Source organism: Somniosus microcephalus, chromosome 12 (genome assembly GCF_052327205.1).
Source record: "Somniosus microcephalus isolate GS21.2 chromosome 12, FLI_Smic_1.0, whole genome shotgun sequence".
In the NCBI taxonomy this organism is placed as follows: Eukaryota; Metazoa; Chordata; class Chondrichthyes; order Squaliformes; family Somniosidae; genus Somniosus; species Somniosus microcephalus.
This window is the reverse complement of record NC_140998.1, coordinates 76,016,809-76,033,498: the sequence shown is the minus strand read 5'-3', so window position 1 is coordinate 76,033,498 and position 16,690 is coordinate 76,016,809. Positions and strand designations below refer to the sequence as shown.

At 44.4% G+C, this 16,690-nt stretch overlaps 1 protein-coding gene across 2 annotated transcripts in view; it reads left to right on the top strand.

Moving 5' to 3' along the window:
* The window catches only part of trim9 (tripartite motif containing 9), a 157,134-nt gene that overhangs the window by 105,507 nt on the left and 34,937 nt on the right, over positions 1–16,690 (top strand). For both annotated transcript variants that reach the window (XM_086003164.1, XM_086003163.1), the window contains exons 7-8: positions 2,301–2,439; positions 2,936–2,959. In XM_086003164.1, the coding sequence (XP_085859290.1) occupies positions 2,301–2,439; positions 2,936–2,959 (163 nt within the window). The remainder of the gene's footprint in view (positions 1–2,300; positions 2,440–2,935; positions 2,960–16,690) is intronic.

Genomic DNA, 16,690 nt, shown 5'->3' with positions numbered 1-16,690 from the left:
CCTTCCAATCCGCTGGGACCTTTCTAGAATCTAGGGAATTTTGGAAGGTCAAAACCAATGCATCCACTATCTCTTCAGCCACCTCTTTCGGAACCCTAGTATGTAGGCCGTCAGGTCCAGGGGATTTGTTGGCTTTTAGTCCCATTAGTTTCTCTCGTACTTTTTCTCTACTCATATTAATTATGTTAAGTTCCTCACCCTCATTAGACCCTTGGTTCCCCACCATTTTTGGTTTGCTTTTTGTATCTTCTAATGTGAAGACAGATACAAAATATTTGTTTAACATTTCTGCCATTTCCTTATTCCCCCATAATAATTTCCCCTGTCTCAGCCTCTAAGGGACTAACGTTTACTTTTGCTACTCTTCCTTTTTACATACTTGTAGAAGCTCTTACAACCTGCTTTTATATTTGTTGCTAGTTTTCTCTCATTCTATTTTTTCCCTTTTCAATTTTTTGCCCTTCCTTTGCTGGTTTCTGAAACTCTCCCAATCCTCAGGCTTACTATTATTCTTTGCAACATTATAAGCTTCTTCTTTCAATCTAATGTTATCCTTAACTTCTTTTAGTTTGCCACGGTTGGATCATTTTTCCTGTGGAGTTTTTGTTTCTCAATGGAATGTGTTTTTGTTGAGAATTATGAAATATTTCTTTCTTTAAAAACTAGCCACTGCTTATCTACTGCCATACCTTGTAATCTATTTTTCCAATCTACCTTAGCCAACTCGCCCCTCATACTTATGTAATTGACTTAAGTTTAAGACTTTAGTTTTGGACTTAGGCAAGTCACTCTCAGAATTAATGTGAAATTCTACCATATTATGATCACTCTGCCACAGAGGATCCTTTACTGAGATTGCTAATTAATCCTGTCTCATTACACAATACAAGATCTAAAATAGCCTGTTCCCTGGTTGGTTCCATGACGTCTTGTTCTCGGAAACTGTCCTGAATGCATTCCATGAACTCGTCCTCCAGACTACCTTTGCCAATTTGATTTGTCCAGTCTATATGAAGATTAAAGTCTCCCAAGATTATTGCATTAACTTTGTTGCAAGCTCCGACTATTTCTTGATTAATATTCTGTCCAACGGTATAGCTACTGTAAGGGGGCCTATATACTACTCGTACCAGTGTTTTCTGCCCCATGTTATTCCTTATCTCCACCTATACTGATTTCTACTTCCTGATCTTCCGAGCTGCGATCCTTTCTCTCTACTGTCCTTATGTAATCCTTTATTATCAGGGCTACTCCCCCTCCTTTTCCATTCTGCCTGTCTTTTTGAAATGTCAAGGACCCTGGAACTTGTAGTTTTTTTTAATGTAACATTTTAATTTCTTAATCCTGGAAATATTTTGATTATTGTGTTTTTGTTGTTTCCTTGATGTGATAGTTTTACCTAATTGGAAAAGTCCAAACGTGTCATTTCCAGAATGGTTGAAGCACAATTTATTGCTGCTGTTTGCTGGGCGCGATTGTGGGTACATTTCCGATGCATACCATAGCTGTGCTTAGCAAGCAATTTTCTGACTTTTTAAAAATAAAATTGCAATGTAGCGAATCATATTTGTATCCCATAACTGCAAATAACTTGAACAGTTAGTTTGATGCCAACTAAAGACACAGCAGTTACTTTTTGATGGACCTGACCAGGTAACAGTTTCACATTTGAGATCAGATAATTAGCTTTGTTTCTTGCCGTCCTGAAAAAGATGTCTTATTTTGTCTTGCACTCTTATTAAATGAGATTTGAGTTAAGTAAGGGACTTTCATACATGTAGTACCAAACCTCTCACTTGTCCTCTTTCAAATGTATTGGGAGGTCTTGTCTGCTTTCAAATGTATTGGGAGATTATTAAAATCATGATGGTGAAGGCAATTGGAAATTATGCTTAAACAAATTTTGCTCTTTTTTACACATCTTCAGAAATATAAAATTGTATTTGAATTCAAGCATATCTCTGTAGGAGAGTTGCTATTTACTTGTAGGCAAAAGAATCCTGCTGGACTACTGCCAATAATGGGGAAATTAGAACATAGTGAGTATAGGTACAAGTGGCGATTATACAGTACAGAAAGCTAATCAGTTAGTGGTATGCAAGCTGTTGAGGGAAATTTCAGTAACCCATTTAACGTGTAGGTGTAAAGTATTTCCCAATTAGCCTGCTGTCTGCACATCATGGGCAGGAGATTAACATTCAAAAAACAAGACCTGCACAAGAGGTAAATCAGCTTCCTTTGTACACTGGTCAAAAGTAATCACCTAATTATTTAACTATGTTTCTAATCTTCATGAACAGGAGGTGTATGTAGGAAAAGAAACAATGTGCACTGTTGATGGCCTACATTTCAACAGCACGTATAGTTCCCGAGTGAAAGCTTACAACAAGTCAGGAGTTGGTCCTTACAGCAAGACGCTTGTACTACAGACTTCAGAGGGTGAGGTTTCATCACAGATGCTTTGAGAATACCTTAAAACGTTGTGATTATGGGATTTTTGTGGATGCATATACAGTACTCTTATTTTTTTTTTTAATTTAAAGTAGGAATTTTTCTTTAAAGTCATTACCAGTACTGTAAAGTAGCTAATCTGTGCAAAATATAGGTTGTGATAAACTGTTCTATTCAGTATCCCAAGTATTCATGGATTGTATACTGCAGAAAGTTAATGCCTTGCTCTTGAGGCAAGTTAGCCTTTGTCATTTCTGAAAAGTATTTTGATTTGATTATATATGCAAATGTTAAATATTTTTAAAGCTAAACTGAATGTATGGTGAAACATTTTTGTATGATTATTGTATTTTGTGCTGTTGACATTTAACACTGCAACATCCTTTTTAAAGACTCTGTAAAACTAAATTAATTGGTGTGGTACATTTGATTGCCAAACATTGGAAGATTTTTTTTCTAAAGAAATCCCTGTTGTATTTTGCAGATATCACCTGTCCATACAATCAGTGTAAGTTAGCCACTATTATAAACGTCTTGCTTCAGTGGCTTGGTCACTGCTTGTTCGTTTGTTTGTCTGCTATTGAATTGTAATATTTGCAGTTATGAAATGTGAAAAGGACACTGGAATATTGTTAATCAAACTATTTTGGTGGAATAGAAAAATAAACTTTGTGTAATTCAAAGATTGTACTGTTTTGGAGTTTGCAAGTGCGTAGCAATCTACTGCTGTGTGTTTTGTTCCTCTATCAATAGTTTCAGTTTATACTTAACATTTTGTTACTAGGCTATTTTTGACCAAGCAAAACCCTGCAGGTAGATAGAATCATAGAAATTTACAGCATAGAAGGAGGTCATTTGGCCCATCGTGCCTGTGTTGGCTCAAAAAGAGCTATCCAGTCTAATCCCACTTTCTAGTTCTTGGTCTGTAGCCCTGTAGGTTATGGCACTTCAAGTGCATATCCAAGTACTTTTTAAATGTGCTGAACGTTTCTGGCTCTACTACCCTTTCAGGCAGTGAGTTCCAGACCCCCACCACCCTGTGGGTGAAAAAAGTTCTCAACTCCCCTCTAATCCATCTAGCAATTAATTTAAATCTATGCCCCCTGGTTATTGACCTCTCTGCTATGGGAAATAGGTCCGTCCAATCCATTCTATCTGGGCCCCTCATGATTTTATACACCTCAATCAAGTCTCTACTTGGCCTCTGTTCCAAAGAAATCAACCCCAGCCAATCCAATCTTTCCTCATAACTAAAGTTACCCAGTCCTGGCAACATCCTCATAAATCTCCTCTACCCTCGAGTGCAATCACATCTTGCCTGTAATGTGGTGACCGGAACTGTAGGCAGTACTCTAGCTTTGGCCTAACAAGTGTTTTATACAGTTCAAGCATAACCACCCTGCTCTTACTTTCCTTTATCAGCTGAGGCATAGAATATATCTCGTATCCCTTCTTAACTGCCTGTCCTGCTATCTTCAAGGATCTGTGGACATGCACGCCAAGGTCCCTCTGTTCCTCTACACTTCTCAGTATCCTACCATTTATTGTGTATTTCCTTGCCTTGATGGCCCTTCCCAAATGCATTACCTCTCACTTCTCTGGATTGAATTACCTCACACTTCTCTGGATTGAATTCCATTTGCCACTTTTCTGCCCACCTGACCAGTCCATTGATCTCTTCCTGCAGTCTACAGGTTTCTTCCTCACCATCAACCACACGGCCAATTTTTGTACCATCTGCAAATTTCTCAATCATGCTTAGACAGCTTACAATATCATTTCTATCTTGTGGCAGATTAAGAACAAATGTGTCTCAAATTTTATATATTAAGCATAAGCCAAGCTTTTAATACAGGAAGGAAAGCTGCTTTTGTTTGTTTTTTGTGATTTAAAACTGAGACAGAAATGAAGTTGTCAGTCTTAACAAAACATTGTACAGTATTGTGAATATTTGTTTCTTGTGGGAGTTCCCCTGATGGATCGGGAGGTCATAGTCATAACGGCACAGAAGGAGGCCATTCAGCTCATCGAGTCCGTGCTGGCTCTGTAAAGCAATCGAGTCAGACCCATTCCCCCGCTCTATCCCCGTAGCCCTGCAAGTTTATTTCCATCAAGTGCCTATCCAGTTTCCCCTTGAAAACATTGAGTGTCTCCACTTCCACCACTTCTGTCGGCAGCGAGTTCCAGGTCATCACCACTCACTGTGTAAAAAAGCTTTTCCTCACGTCCCCCTTGTATCTCTTGCCCAAAACCTTAAATCTGTGTTCCCTAGTCCTTGTACCATCAACTAGTGGGAACAGCCTTTCCCCATCTAGCCTATCCAAACCCATCATAATCTTGTACACCCCTCAAATCACACCGCAACCTCCTTTGCTCTAATGAAAACAAATGAAAACAAATCCAGCTTCTCCAACCTGTTCTTGTAGCTCAGATCCCCCAACCCCAGAACCAGTCTGGTAAATCTCCTCTGCAGCCTCTCAAGGGCCTTCACATCCTTCCGAAAGTGTGGTGAACAGAACTGGATGCAATACTCCAGTTGTGGCCTAACAAACGCTTTATAAAGGTTCAGCATAACTTCTCTACTTTTGTACTGAATTCCTCTATTTATGAAACCCAAGATCCCATATGCTTTGTTAACCACTCTCTCAGTATGTCCTGCCACCTTCAGGGACCTATGCACATTAACTCCCAGGTCCCTCTGTCCCAGCACACTCTTTAAAACTGTGCCATTAAGTGTATATTGCCTCTTTCTGATCCTTCTGCCAAAATGCATCACCTCACACTTCTCCGTATTAAATTCTATTTGCCACTTGTCTGCCATTCTGCTAGCCTTTCTATGTCCTGTTGCATTCGATTGATAACATCACTGTTTGCCACACCCCCAAGTTTGGTGTCATCGGTACATTTATAAATTCTATTGGGTATTCCAATATCCAGGTCATTTTTTTTTTTTTAAATATATAAATACAGTGGGCCCAGCACTGACCCTTGGGGAACACCACTGTCTACCATCCTCCAGTCTGAAAAACAGCCATTTACCACAACTTGCTGTTTTCTGTCCTTAAGCCAATTCCTTATCCAAGCTGCCACTGACCCTCCTATTCCATGAGCCTCAAATTTGTTAACCAGCCTTCTATGTGGTACTTTGTCAAACGCCTTCCAAAAATCCATGCAGACAACATCCATTACATTCCCTTCATCAATCCTCTGTTACTTCATCAAAAAATTAATTTAGATTAGTCAAACACGATCTTCCTTTTACAAACCCGTGTTGGCTCTCCTTAATTAGCTTAAACCTCTCCAAATGCCTGTTAATTTTTTCCTTGATTATTGTTTCTAAAACTTTATACCCACCACTGATGTTAAACTGACTGGCCTGTAGTTACTAGGATTGTCCTTACACCCTTGAACAATTGTATCACATTTGCCACTTTCCAATCCTCAGGCACCTCCCCTGCATCTGGGGAAGATTGGAAAATTATGGCAAGCCCTTCTGCTATCATCTCCCCAGTTCCCTTTGCAACCTGGGATGCAAGCCATCTGGACCAGGTGACTTGTCCACACTAAGCATACCCAGTCTTTCTAGTACATCCTGTCTTATCAATGTTCACCCCTTTCATTGCTTCTACTTCTTTCACTTCTACTGATATTTTGTCAGCATCCACCTCCTTAGTAAACACCGATACAAAGTACTCATTGAGTATTCTAGCCTTGCCCTGCGCCTCTAAGCATATATCACCTTCTTTGTCTCTAATAGGCCCCACCCTGCCTCTTACTACCCGCTTACTGTTTACATGCCGGTAGAAGATTTTTGGGTTCCCTTTTATGTTAACCGCCATTCTACACTCTTTCTCTCTTTGCCAATCTTATTTTCATCTCCACATCCTCTATTTGGCCTGGTTCACCCTTTGAAGAATTCATCTGACATGTATCATACACCTTTTTTTTTGATTGATCATCTTCTCTATCTCCCTCATCATCCAAGGAGCCCTTGCTTTGGTTCCCTTACCCTTCCCTCTTGTTGGAATGTTACCTAGCCTGTACTTGGAACATCTCTTCCTTAAAGATCACCCATTGTTCCGTTACTGTTTTTCCTGTCGGTCTTTGCTTCCATTTTACCCTGGCTAGATCCTTTCGCATCCCATTGAAGTTAGCTTTATTCCAGTTTATAAGTTCCACTCTAGATTGTACCTTGCTCCTCTTCATTGCTAATCTAAATCTTATGATACGATGATCACTCGTACCCAAGTGTTCTCCCACAGACACTTGGTCGACTTGGCCCACCTCATTCCCCAGCACCAGATCCAGCAATGCCTCCTTACTAGTTGGGTCAAGAACATATGGTCAAGGAAATTCTCCTGAACACATTTCAGAAATTCCTTTCCCTTTACCCTAGCATTATTCCAATTGATATTTGGGTAATTAAAATCCCCCAATATCACCACTCTAGCTCTTGCATATCTCTGCGATTTGGTCCTCTACCTCCCTCTCACTATTTGGAGGCCTGTAGAATACCCCCATAGTGTAATCATATCCTTTTTGCTCCTCCACTCTAACCAAATGGATTTTGTCCTTGTCCCCTCAAGAATATCCTCCCTTTCCAACACTACAATGTCTTCCTTAATCAGCACTGCCACCCCACCTCCCTTTTTATTTCCCTTCCCTATCTTTTCTGAACACCTTGTATCCTTGAATATTAAGTGCCCAGTCCTCATCATTTTTAAGCCACATTTCCGTTATTGCCACACGGCTAATTGTGCTTGTAGCTCACCAACCTTATTCACCACACTTTGTGTGTTTACGTACATGCATTCTAAACCCATTTTTGAATTTTTCATAGTCTTTCTCAGTCTGCTCCTATCTAATATGGTACTACTACCGCCTCTAGTACTTTCTTCTCTAGTACTATCCAACACACTCATTCTTTTATGCACCTTATTCCTCTTTTCTACTCCTATATACTGGTGTCATCCCCCTGCCAAGTTAGTTTAAACACTCCCCAACAGCACTAACAAACCTCCCTGCGAGAGTGGCTCTGCTACACAGGAGGGGAGGAAAAAGATTGGGAGAGTAAGTGTGATGGGGGATTCTATCATCAGGGGAACAGAGACGTTTCTGTGGCCGCAGACGTGACCCCAGGATGGTATGTTGCCTCCCTGGTGCCAGGGTCAAGGATGTCACTGAACGGCTGCAGGGCATTCTGATGGGGAGGGTGAACCATTGGTCGTGGTTCACATTGGTACCAACGACATGGGTAGAAAGAAGGATGAGTTCCTGCAACAAGAATTTAGGGAGCTAGGTAGCAGATTAAAAAGCAGGACCTCAAAGGTTGTAATCTCTGGGTTACTCCCGGTGCCTCGTGCTAGTGCGTATAGGAATAGGAAGATAGAGCAGATGAATGCGTGGCTAAAGAGTTGATGCAGGAGGGAGGGCTTTCGTTTCCTGGATCACTGGGTCTGCTTCTGGGGAAGGTGGGACCTGTACAAGTCGGACGGGTTGCACCTGAACCAGAACGGGACCAACATCCTTGCGGGGAGGTTTGCTAGTACTGTGTGTGGGGGTGGGGGGGGGGGTTAAACTAACTTGGCAGGGGGATGGGATAGAGAGTGGAGCTATAGTAGGGGGTGATGCACAGCCAAATATAGAGGAAAAATCAAGTCAGCCTGGAAGGCAGAGCAAATATGTAACGGCACAAGGAAATATGGCAAGGCTGGATGGCATTTATTTTAATGCAAGGAGTCTTGCGAGTAAAGCAGATGAATTGAAGGTGTTGATGAACACATGGGAGTATGATATTGTTGCTATCATAGAGACATGGTTGAGGGAGGGGCAGGACTGGCAGCTCAATATTCCAGGGTATAGAATCTTTAGGCGAGACAGGAGGGGGTGTCGCAATATTAATCAAGGAGTCATTAATGCTGTATGGAGGGATGATATCTTAGCAGGTTCCTCTAATGAAGCCATATGGGTAGAACTTAAAAACAAAAAGGGGGCAAGCACTTTGCTCGGAGTGTACTATAAGCCCCCAAACAGTCGGGGAGATAGAGGAACAGATATGTAGGCAAATCTGAGGTGTAGTAATAATAGGGGATTTCAACTTCCCCAATATTAACTGGGATAGTCAGTGTGAAAGGCTTAGAGCGTGCGGAATTCTTAAAGTGCATCCAGGAGAGCTTTCTGAGCCAGCATGTAGAATGTCCTACGAGACGGGGCGGTACTGGACCTAATTCTAGGGAATGTAGCCAGGCAAGTGGTAGAAGTGTCAGTAGGGGAGCATTTCGGTGAGTGTGACCATAATTCAGTGAGATTTAAGGCAGTCATGGAAAAGGACAAAGATGGCCCGGAAATAAAGGTTCTAAATTGGGGAAGCCGATTTTAATATAATGAGGCAGGATCTGGCCAAATTGGATGTGGATTGGGATCAGCTACTTGTAGGAAAATCCACATCAGAGCAGTGGGAGTCTTTCGGAAAGGAAATAGAGATAGTACAATGCCAACATGTTCCCATAAAGGACAATGGTGGGACCAACAAGCCCAGGGAACCCTGGATGTCGAGGGATATACAAGAATGGATTCGGGGGAAAAAAAGGGAGGCGTTTGACAGTTACAAAGGACTAAAAACAGTGGAAGCCCTAGAGTATAGAAAGTGCAGGGGGGTACTTAAAGAAATTAGGAGCGCGAAGAGGGGGGCATGAAAAAACACTGGCGGGCAAAATAAAGGAAAATCCCAAGGTGTTTTATAAGTATATTAAGGGCAAGAGGATAACCAGGGAAAGAGTAGAGACCAAAGTGGCAATCTGTGTGCAGAGCCGGAAGATGTGGGTGAGGTTTTAAATGAATATTTTGCATCTGTTTTCACTGTGGAGAAGGACAATGTAGGCATAGAAATCAGGCAGGGGGATTGTGATATACTTGAACAAATTAGTATTGAGAGGGAGGAGGTACTCGCAGTTTTAGCGGGCTTAAAAGTGGATAAATCCCCAGGCCCAGATGAGATGTGTCCCAGGCTGTTGTGTGAGGCAAGGGAGGAGATTGCAGGGGCTCTGACATAAATTTTCAGGACCCCTCTGGCCACAGTGGAGGTACCAGAGGATTGGTGGACAGCTAACGTAGTACCATTATTCAAGAAGGGTAGTAGGGATGAACCAGGGAATTACAGGCCCGTGAGCCTAACATCAGTGGTAGGGAAATTATTGGAAAAAATTCTGAGGGACAGAATTAGTCAACACTTGGAGAGGCAAGGATTAATCAAGGATAGTCAGCAAGGCTTTGTCAGGGGGAGATCATGTCAAACCAATTTGATTGAATTTTTCGAGGGGGTGACTAGGTGTGTGGATGAGGGTAGTGCAGTTGATGTAGCCTACATAGACTTCGGTAAGGCTTTTGACAAAGTCCCGCATGGGAGACTGGTCAAGAAGGTAAGAGCCCATGGGATCCAGGGCAATTTGGCACATTGGATCCAAAATTGGCCTAGTGGCAGGAGGCAGAGGGTGATGGTCGAAGGTTGTTTTTGTGACTGGCTGCCTGTGTCCAGTGGTGTACCGCAGGGATCGATGCTGGGTCCTTTGCTGTTTGTAGTGTACATTAATGATTTTTTTATGCATGTAGGATGTATGATCAATAAGTTTGCAGATGACATGAAAATTGGTAAATAGCAAGGAGGGAAGCCTCAGGCTACATGAATATAGACGGGTTGGGCAGAACAGTGGCAAATGGAATTTAACCTTAGTGTGAGGTGATGCATTTTGGGAGGACTAACAAGGCAAGGGAATGCATAATGAATGGTAGGACCCTAGGAAGGACAGGATTAGAGGGACCTTGGTGTGCATGTACATAGATCCCTGAAGGCAGCAGGACAGGTAAATAAGGTGGTTAAAAAGGCATATGGGATACTTGCCTTCATTAGCTGAGGCATAGAATATAAGAGCAGGGAGGTTATGATGGAGCTGTACAAAACGCTAGTTAGGCCACAGCTGGAATACTGTGTGCAGTTCTGGCCGCCACATTAGGAAGGATGTGATTGCATTGGAGAGGGTGCAGAGGAGATTCACCAGGATGTTACCTGGGCTGGAGTGCTTCAGCTATGAAGAGAGACTGGACAGGCTGGGGTTGTTTTCCTTGGAGCAGAGAAGGCTGAGGGGGGACCTGATTGAGGTGTACAAAATTATGAGGAGCATAGTTAGAAAGGAATTTTTCCCCCTTTTCCTCCTCTTGGGCAGTCCCTCGGAACCGAGGATGACTTGCTTCCACATTAAAAGAGTTCGCCGGTGACTGATTCGTCCAATGCAGGACCTACAGTCTCACAGGTGGGGCAGACGGTGGTTGAAGGGACAGGTGGGTGGGGTGCTTGGGTTGATGTGCGCTCCTTGTTCTTGGCTTCCACTTGCTCCCGGCGAAGAGACTGTGTTCAGCGCCTTCCCGGATGCTTCTCCTCCACTTAGTACGGTCTTGGGCCAGGGATTCCTAGGCGTCGGTGGGGATGTTACACTTTTTCAAGGAGGCTTTGAGGGTGTCCTTGAAGCGTTTCCTCTGCCCACCTGGGGCTCTCTTGCCGTGCCGGAGCTCCGAGTAGAGCGCTTGTTTTGGGAGTCTTGTATCGGGCATGCGGACAATGTGACCCGTCCATTGGAGCTGATTGAGGTGGTCAAAGCTTCAATGCTGGGGATGTTGGCCTGAGCAAGAACACTGATGTTGGTGCGCCTATCCTGCCAATGGATTTGCAGGATCTTGCGGAGGCACCGTTGGTACCGCTCCAGTGCTTTGAGGTGCCTGCTGGTGTCATCGCACCAACGCTGCTCTTGATCTTCCTTGCTGCAATGCTCCACCTCACCCTCAGTAAGCTCCCCACTGGATTGGAGCTAATTTACAGAACAAACGTGAAACTGTTCAACCTCCGTCACCTCCAGTCCAGATCCAAGGTCATCCCATCCTCTGTCGTCGAATTACAGTATGCGGACGACGCTTGCGTCTGCGCTCACTCGGAGGTCGAACAGCACGGTGGCATAGTGGTTAGCACTGTTGCCTCACAGCGCCAGGGACCCGGGTTCAAATCCGGCCTCGGGCGACTGTCTGTGTGGAGTTTGCACATTCTCCCCGTGTTTGCGTGGGTTTCCTCCGGGTGCTCTGGTTTCCTCCCACAGTCCAAAGATGTGCAGGTTAGGTTGATTGGCCATGATAAAAATGGACCCTTAGTGTTAGGGGGGGATTAAATACGTGGGGTTACGGGGATAGGGCTTGGGTGGGATGGCTGTCGGTGTAGGGACCGGGTGCTAGGGTTTGGATGATCAGCCATGATCTCGCTGAATGGCGGAGCAGGCTCGAAGGGCCAAATGGCCTACTCCTCCTATCTTCTATGTTTCTATGTTAAACCATCGTCAACACCTTCACCGAAGCGTACGAGAGCATAGGCCTTACGCTAAACATCCGTAAGACAAAGGTCCTCTACCAACCTGCCCCCGCCACACAGTACTGCCCTCCGATTATCAAAATCCATGACGAGGCCTTTTTCCCCTTTTTGTAGAAGGGTCAATAACCAGGGAGCATAGTGTCAAGGTAAGGGGCAGGGGGTTTAGAGGGGATTTGAGGAAAAACTTTTTCGCCCAGAGGGTGGTTAGAATCTGGAACTCACTACCTGAAAGGGTGGTAGAGGTAGGAACCCTCACAACATTCAGGAAGCATTTAGATGAGCACTTGAAACGTCCTAGCATACAAGGCTATGGACCAAGTGCTGGAAAATGGGATTAGAATAGACAGGGCTTGATGGCCGGCGTGGACACGATGGGCAGAGGGGCCTCTTTCTGTGCTGTATCTCTGACTCCAATATTGGTCCCGGCTCTGTTGAAGTGTAACCTGTCTGACCTGATCAGGCCCCATCTTCCCCAGAAACGGTCCCAATGCCTCAGGAATCTAAAGCCCTCCCTCCTGCACCATCTCCAGCCATGCATTCATCTGTTCTATCCTCCTATTCCTGTACTCACTAGCACATGGCACTGGGTAAATGCACTTCATGTATTATTGACTTGAAGGGCTTCAAGCTTGATCGTGGTCTATGGCGAACTGGTTAATTGCAGCCAGGGCAGCAACAGGGATGGTACCGTTGGTCCCATTGTACGCTGATTAAAGAATGGAAAATTCAGCTAAAATTTCCACTCCATCTAGTGATCCTTACTGGAAATGCTCATGTGTGGACATCAGGCAAGGAAAGAATTGGATTTCAGAATGATGCCCTCACAATTAAATAGCTGGCTAACCCCTTCTGAGTTTGTTCGTGAATGTCTGTAACTGTACACTAAAGGAAGACTTGCATTTACATAGTGCCTTAAGACATCTCTCAAAAGATTCAGTGTTTAATATGCGATTAAGTACTTTTGAAATACAATGACTGTTGTGTAGGCCAACACAATTTGATGTCTTCAAGTGAGGAGGGAAGAAAATATATAACACATGTTTCACAGAAGAGGTTTTTAAATGCAGAGAGAAATTTATATCCCTATCACTAATACTCTGTATTTGGAGCAAGATTGTGAATTTTCCTCTTTGTACAAAGCACTTGCTGTACAAACGCAAGTTGAAATTTAGAGAAATAAAAAGTACTTAAATTTACTGTTCAGAAAAGAATGACTAGCAGACTCCAGAAACTTCTTAACATGGTTAATGCTGCCTCTGGAACCAAGTTGCAATCAAGACTGAAGTACTGTCTTTTATGGGCCATATGCCCTTGTGTGAGAACCAAACTGAGAATTTTTATAAACAAATCAAGTGAATCTGAGTACCAAAGGATTGCTGCTGAAGTATCAGTAGTTGAACCTGGTAACCAACCACTCGTGGCAGCTATTGTGGGAAGGGACTACCCATGGCATCTTTTGGGATGCCTTCTGATGGTTCCATACAATCTTTGAAGCTGAAGCCATCCAGAAGCTGAACTGGCTGGTCTATACACGATCAAGTTGCAAAGGTTATTCTGATCACTAAGGGGGGGGAGGGAGAAGGCGTGATCCTGGCAAAACCTCCAAAAATGAGTGGTAGTCAGCACGGAGCCACTGAGTTAACGTTTCAGGTCAATGACTTTTCAACCTGAAACGGTAACTCTTTCTCTCGCCACAGATGCTGCCTGACCTGCTGAGTATTTTCAGCATTTTTTGTTTTTATTTTAATTTCCAGCATCGCAGTATTTTGCTTTTGTACGGAGCCTCTGAGTTCATTGTGGATAATATTTTTCATTGTCCTGGAAATGTTATTTTATGGGGGTTAACATGTCAAAGGGTATTGTGCAATCAATATGATCATCAGAAAAACCCTTACACTAAACATTTGAGTAAATTAGATTTGTGGTTTTTTTTCTTTGTTGCATTTATGTAGTACATTATCTCTCTCATGTCTCAACTTTCTCTGAATTATTTTGAAGTAGAATGACCATTGAGGCGATAGCTAAATACTGCAGATGTTGGAAATCCGAAATAACAACAGAAAATGCTGGAAAAACTCAGCAGGTCAGGCAACATCCGTGGAGAGAAATTTGAGTTGACGTTTCGGGTCGAACCCTTCTTCAAAACTGGAAAGAAAAGAAAATAGATCGAAGGCAGGGCTGCGATCGGGCAAAAGAAGTAAAAGAGACAATAAAAGGTATTCGAAGCCAGACGAGATGGTAATAGGCTGAGAGTAGGTGTGAAGTGTACTGGCAGGGCAAGAGATAGCTGCCAGGTGGGAGAGAGAAACAAAAGGAAAGGGGTGGGGAGGAAAGGAGTGGAAAAATTACAAGTAAAAAAGTAATAGGGGCCGGGGTTATGATCTGAAATTGTTGAACTCGATATTGAGTCCGGAAGGCTGCAAAGTGCCTAATCGGAAGATGAGGTGCTGTTCCTCGAGTTTACGTTGAGCTTCCATGGAACAATACAAGAGGCCAAGGACGGTGAGGTCTGAGTGGGAATGGAGCGGTGAATTAAAATGACAGGTGACCGGAAGCTCGGGGTCACCCTTACGGACTGAACGGAGGTGTTCCGCAAAGCGGTCACCCAATCTGCGTTTGGTCTCTCCAATGTAGAGGAGACCGCATCGTGAGCAGCGAATACAGTATACTAGATTGCGAGAAGTACAAGTAAATCGCTGTTTCACCTGGAAGGGGTGTTTGGGGCCCTGGACAGTGGGAAGGGGGGAGGTACAGAGGCAGGTGTTACATCTCCGCTTGCACGGGAAGGTGCCAGGCGAAGGGGGAAGGGCTGTTTGGGGTGATAGGAGTGGACTGGGGTGTCTCGGAGGGAGCGGTCCCTACAGAATGCTGGGAGGGGAGGGGAAGATGCGTTTGGTGGGATTACTTTGGAAGTAGCGGAAATGCTGAAGGATGATCCGTTGAATGTGGAGGCTGGTGGGGTGAAAGGTGAGGACAAGGGGAACCCTATCGTGGTTCCGGGAGGGGAGGGCAGAAGTGCGGGAGATAGAACGGACACGGTCGAGGGCAGTGTCAACCATGGTAGAGGGGAATCCTCGGTTGCGGAAAAAGGAAGACATGTCTGAAGCACTGGTGTGGATGGTGGCATCGTCGGAGCGGAGACTGAGAAACTGGGAGAATGGAATAGAGTCCTTACAGGAGGCGGGGTGGGAGGAAGTGTAGTCCAGGTAGCTGTGGGAGTCAGTGGGCTTGTAGTGAATATTGGTCGATAGAATAACTAGTCAATCTGGTTTGGGTGATCAGGGCAAAGTGTTGGTCAGGCCACGAGGAGAGCTTTTTTTTCTTTTGAATAGCTCGAGATTTTTAGTGGAACAGCTCTACTTGGCAACAGACAAAAGTTTGTGGTTAACTGACAAAATGTCTGTTCAACAACTTGCAGGCTGGGTTCTTTTCATCACATTTAAATTGAAATGGCCATGCTAACTTTTACCAAAACAATCCTGTATCTTGTAGAGCTTCAAAATTATTAAATACTAGCTGGGGGGCCCCGGCATTGCCAGGGCAGTTTAGAGGGCCGCGCGGTTGACGGCCGGCCGCTGCCGCTCCCCCGCTCTGTGTCTCGGGCCGAGTGACCCCAACTCACCTCCTGCTCCGGCGGGCTGATGCAGCTGCCCCGCTCGCTGTTGAGGAAAAGCAGGGGAAAAAATGGCGGCTACGTTTCGGGAGGCTGCAGGATTAGGTCCCGCCCGTGATGCACCGATTGGTCAACCATCAGGTCACTGAACTGTAGGATTGGTCAACCATCGCGTCACTCAATGCTAATGAGCGGTAGGATTGGTCAACCGCTAATGAGTAGATTTTTGAACGTTTTTTGTATACTGTCTGAACAATTTTTGTCTGACCAAAAAGTAAATATGCCTATGACACTCCCCTGATCATCAGCTTTCTTTTGATATAACGTGTAGGTACGCTCTATAATTTTTGAGTGTATAGCGGACAGACAGACGGACAGACACCACTTGCCTTTTCCAAGGAAGGGGGAGGAGAAATGCCAGGTAAAAATAAGTCAAAGAAACCCCAATATTAAACAATGGGATTTGCAAGAAAGCAATTGTGCAGTGCAGCTCCTGGCCCACTGTTTGGCTGGAGGAGGTGGGTATGAGGAGGGCTGCCCTGTTTTGCAGGTCAGGGCACCCACCCCAGAGGATTGCAGTCCACCATTTGGGGACCAGGGGGGAAGGGGGAGGAGGAATGTGGGTGGAGAGCGATACAAGGAACTGGTCAGAGATGGCCTTATCTGCGATTGACACGATGGGAGTAGCGAGGCCAAGAGGGTGGCCATGAATGAGTTGGGCAGTTTACATGGAGGGAGAGATTAAGGGAGGATAGGACGCCAGTGAACTCGAGAGAGAACATGATGAATTGAAATGGATGTTGAAATCACCGAGGATGAGAAGTCACTCGGTGCAGAGTCTGAGGGAGGAAAACAGTGAAGATAATCTCGGTAATAAAATTTTTATGGTACTTGGGTGGGCGGTAGAGAATGAGAATTTTAAATGAGGTGAGGGGTGGAATAAGGTGAAATGCTCAAAGGAGGAGAAAGTGCCGGAGGAGTAGGACCAAGGTGTGATTTGGGGATGAGAGCCACACTGCCACCACTGTGATCTGAGCGGGGCAGTGGTGGAAGGGATAGCCAGGCGGGGGAGGCTTCATTTAAAGGTAAGGTGTCATTGCCCTTCAGCCAAGTTTTTTTGTCAGGGCCATGATGTCGCTGCAATCATCCACGAAAAGCTCATGGATGGCAAAGGCCTTGTTCGCAAGTGAACAGACACTCTGGAGGGAGATGCGGAGAGG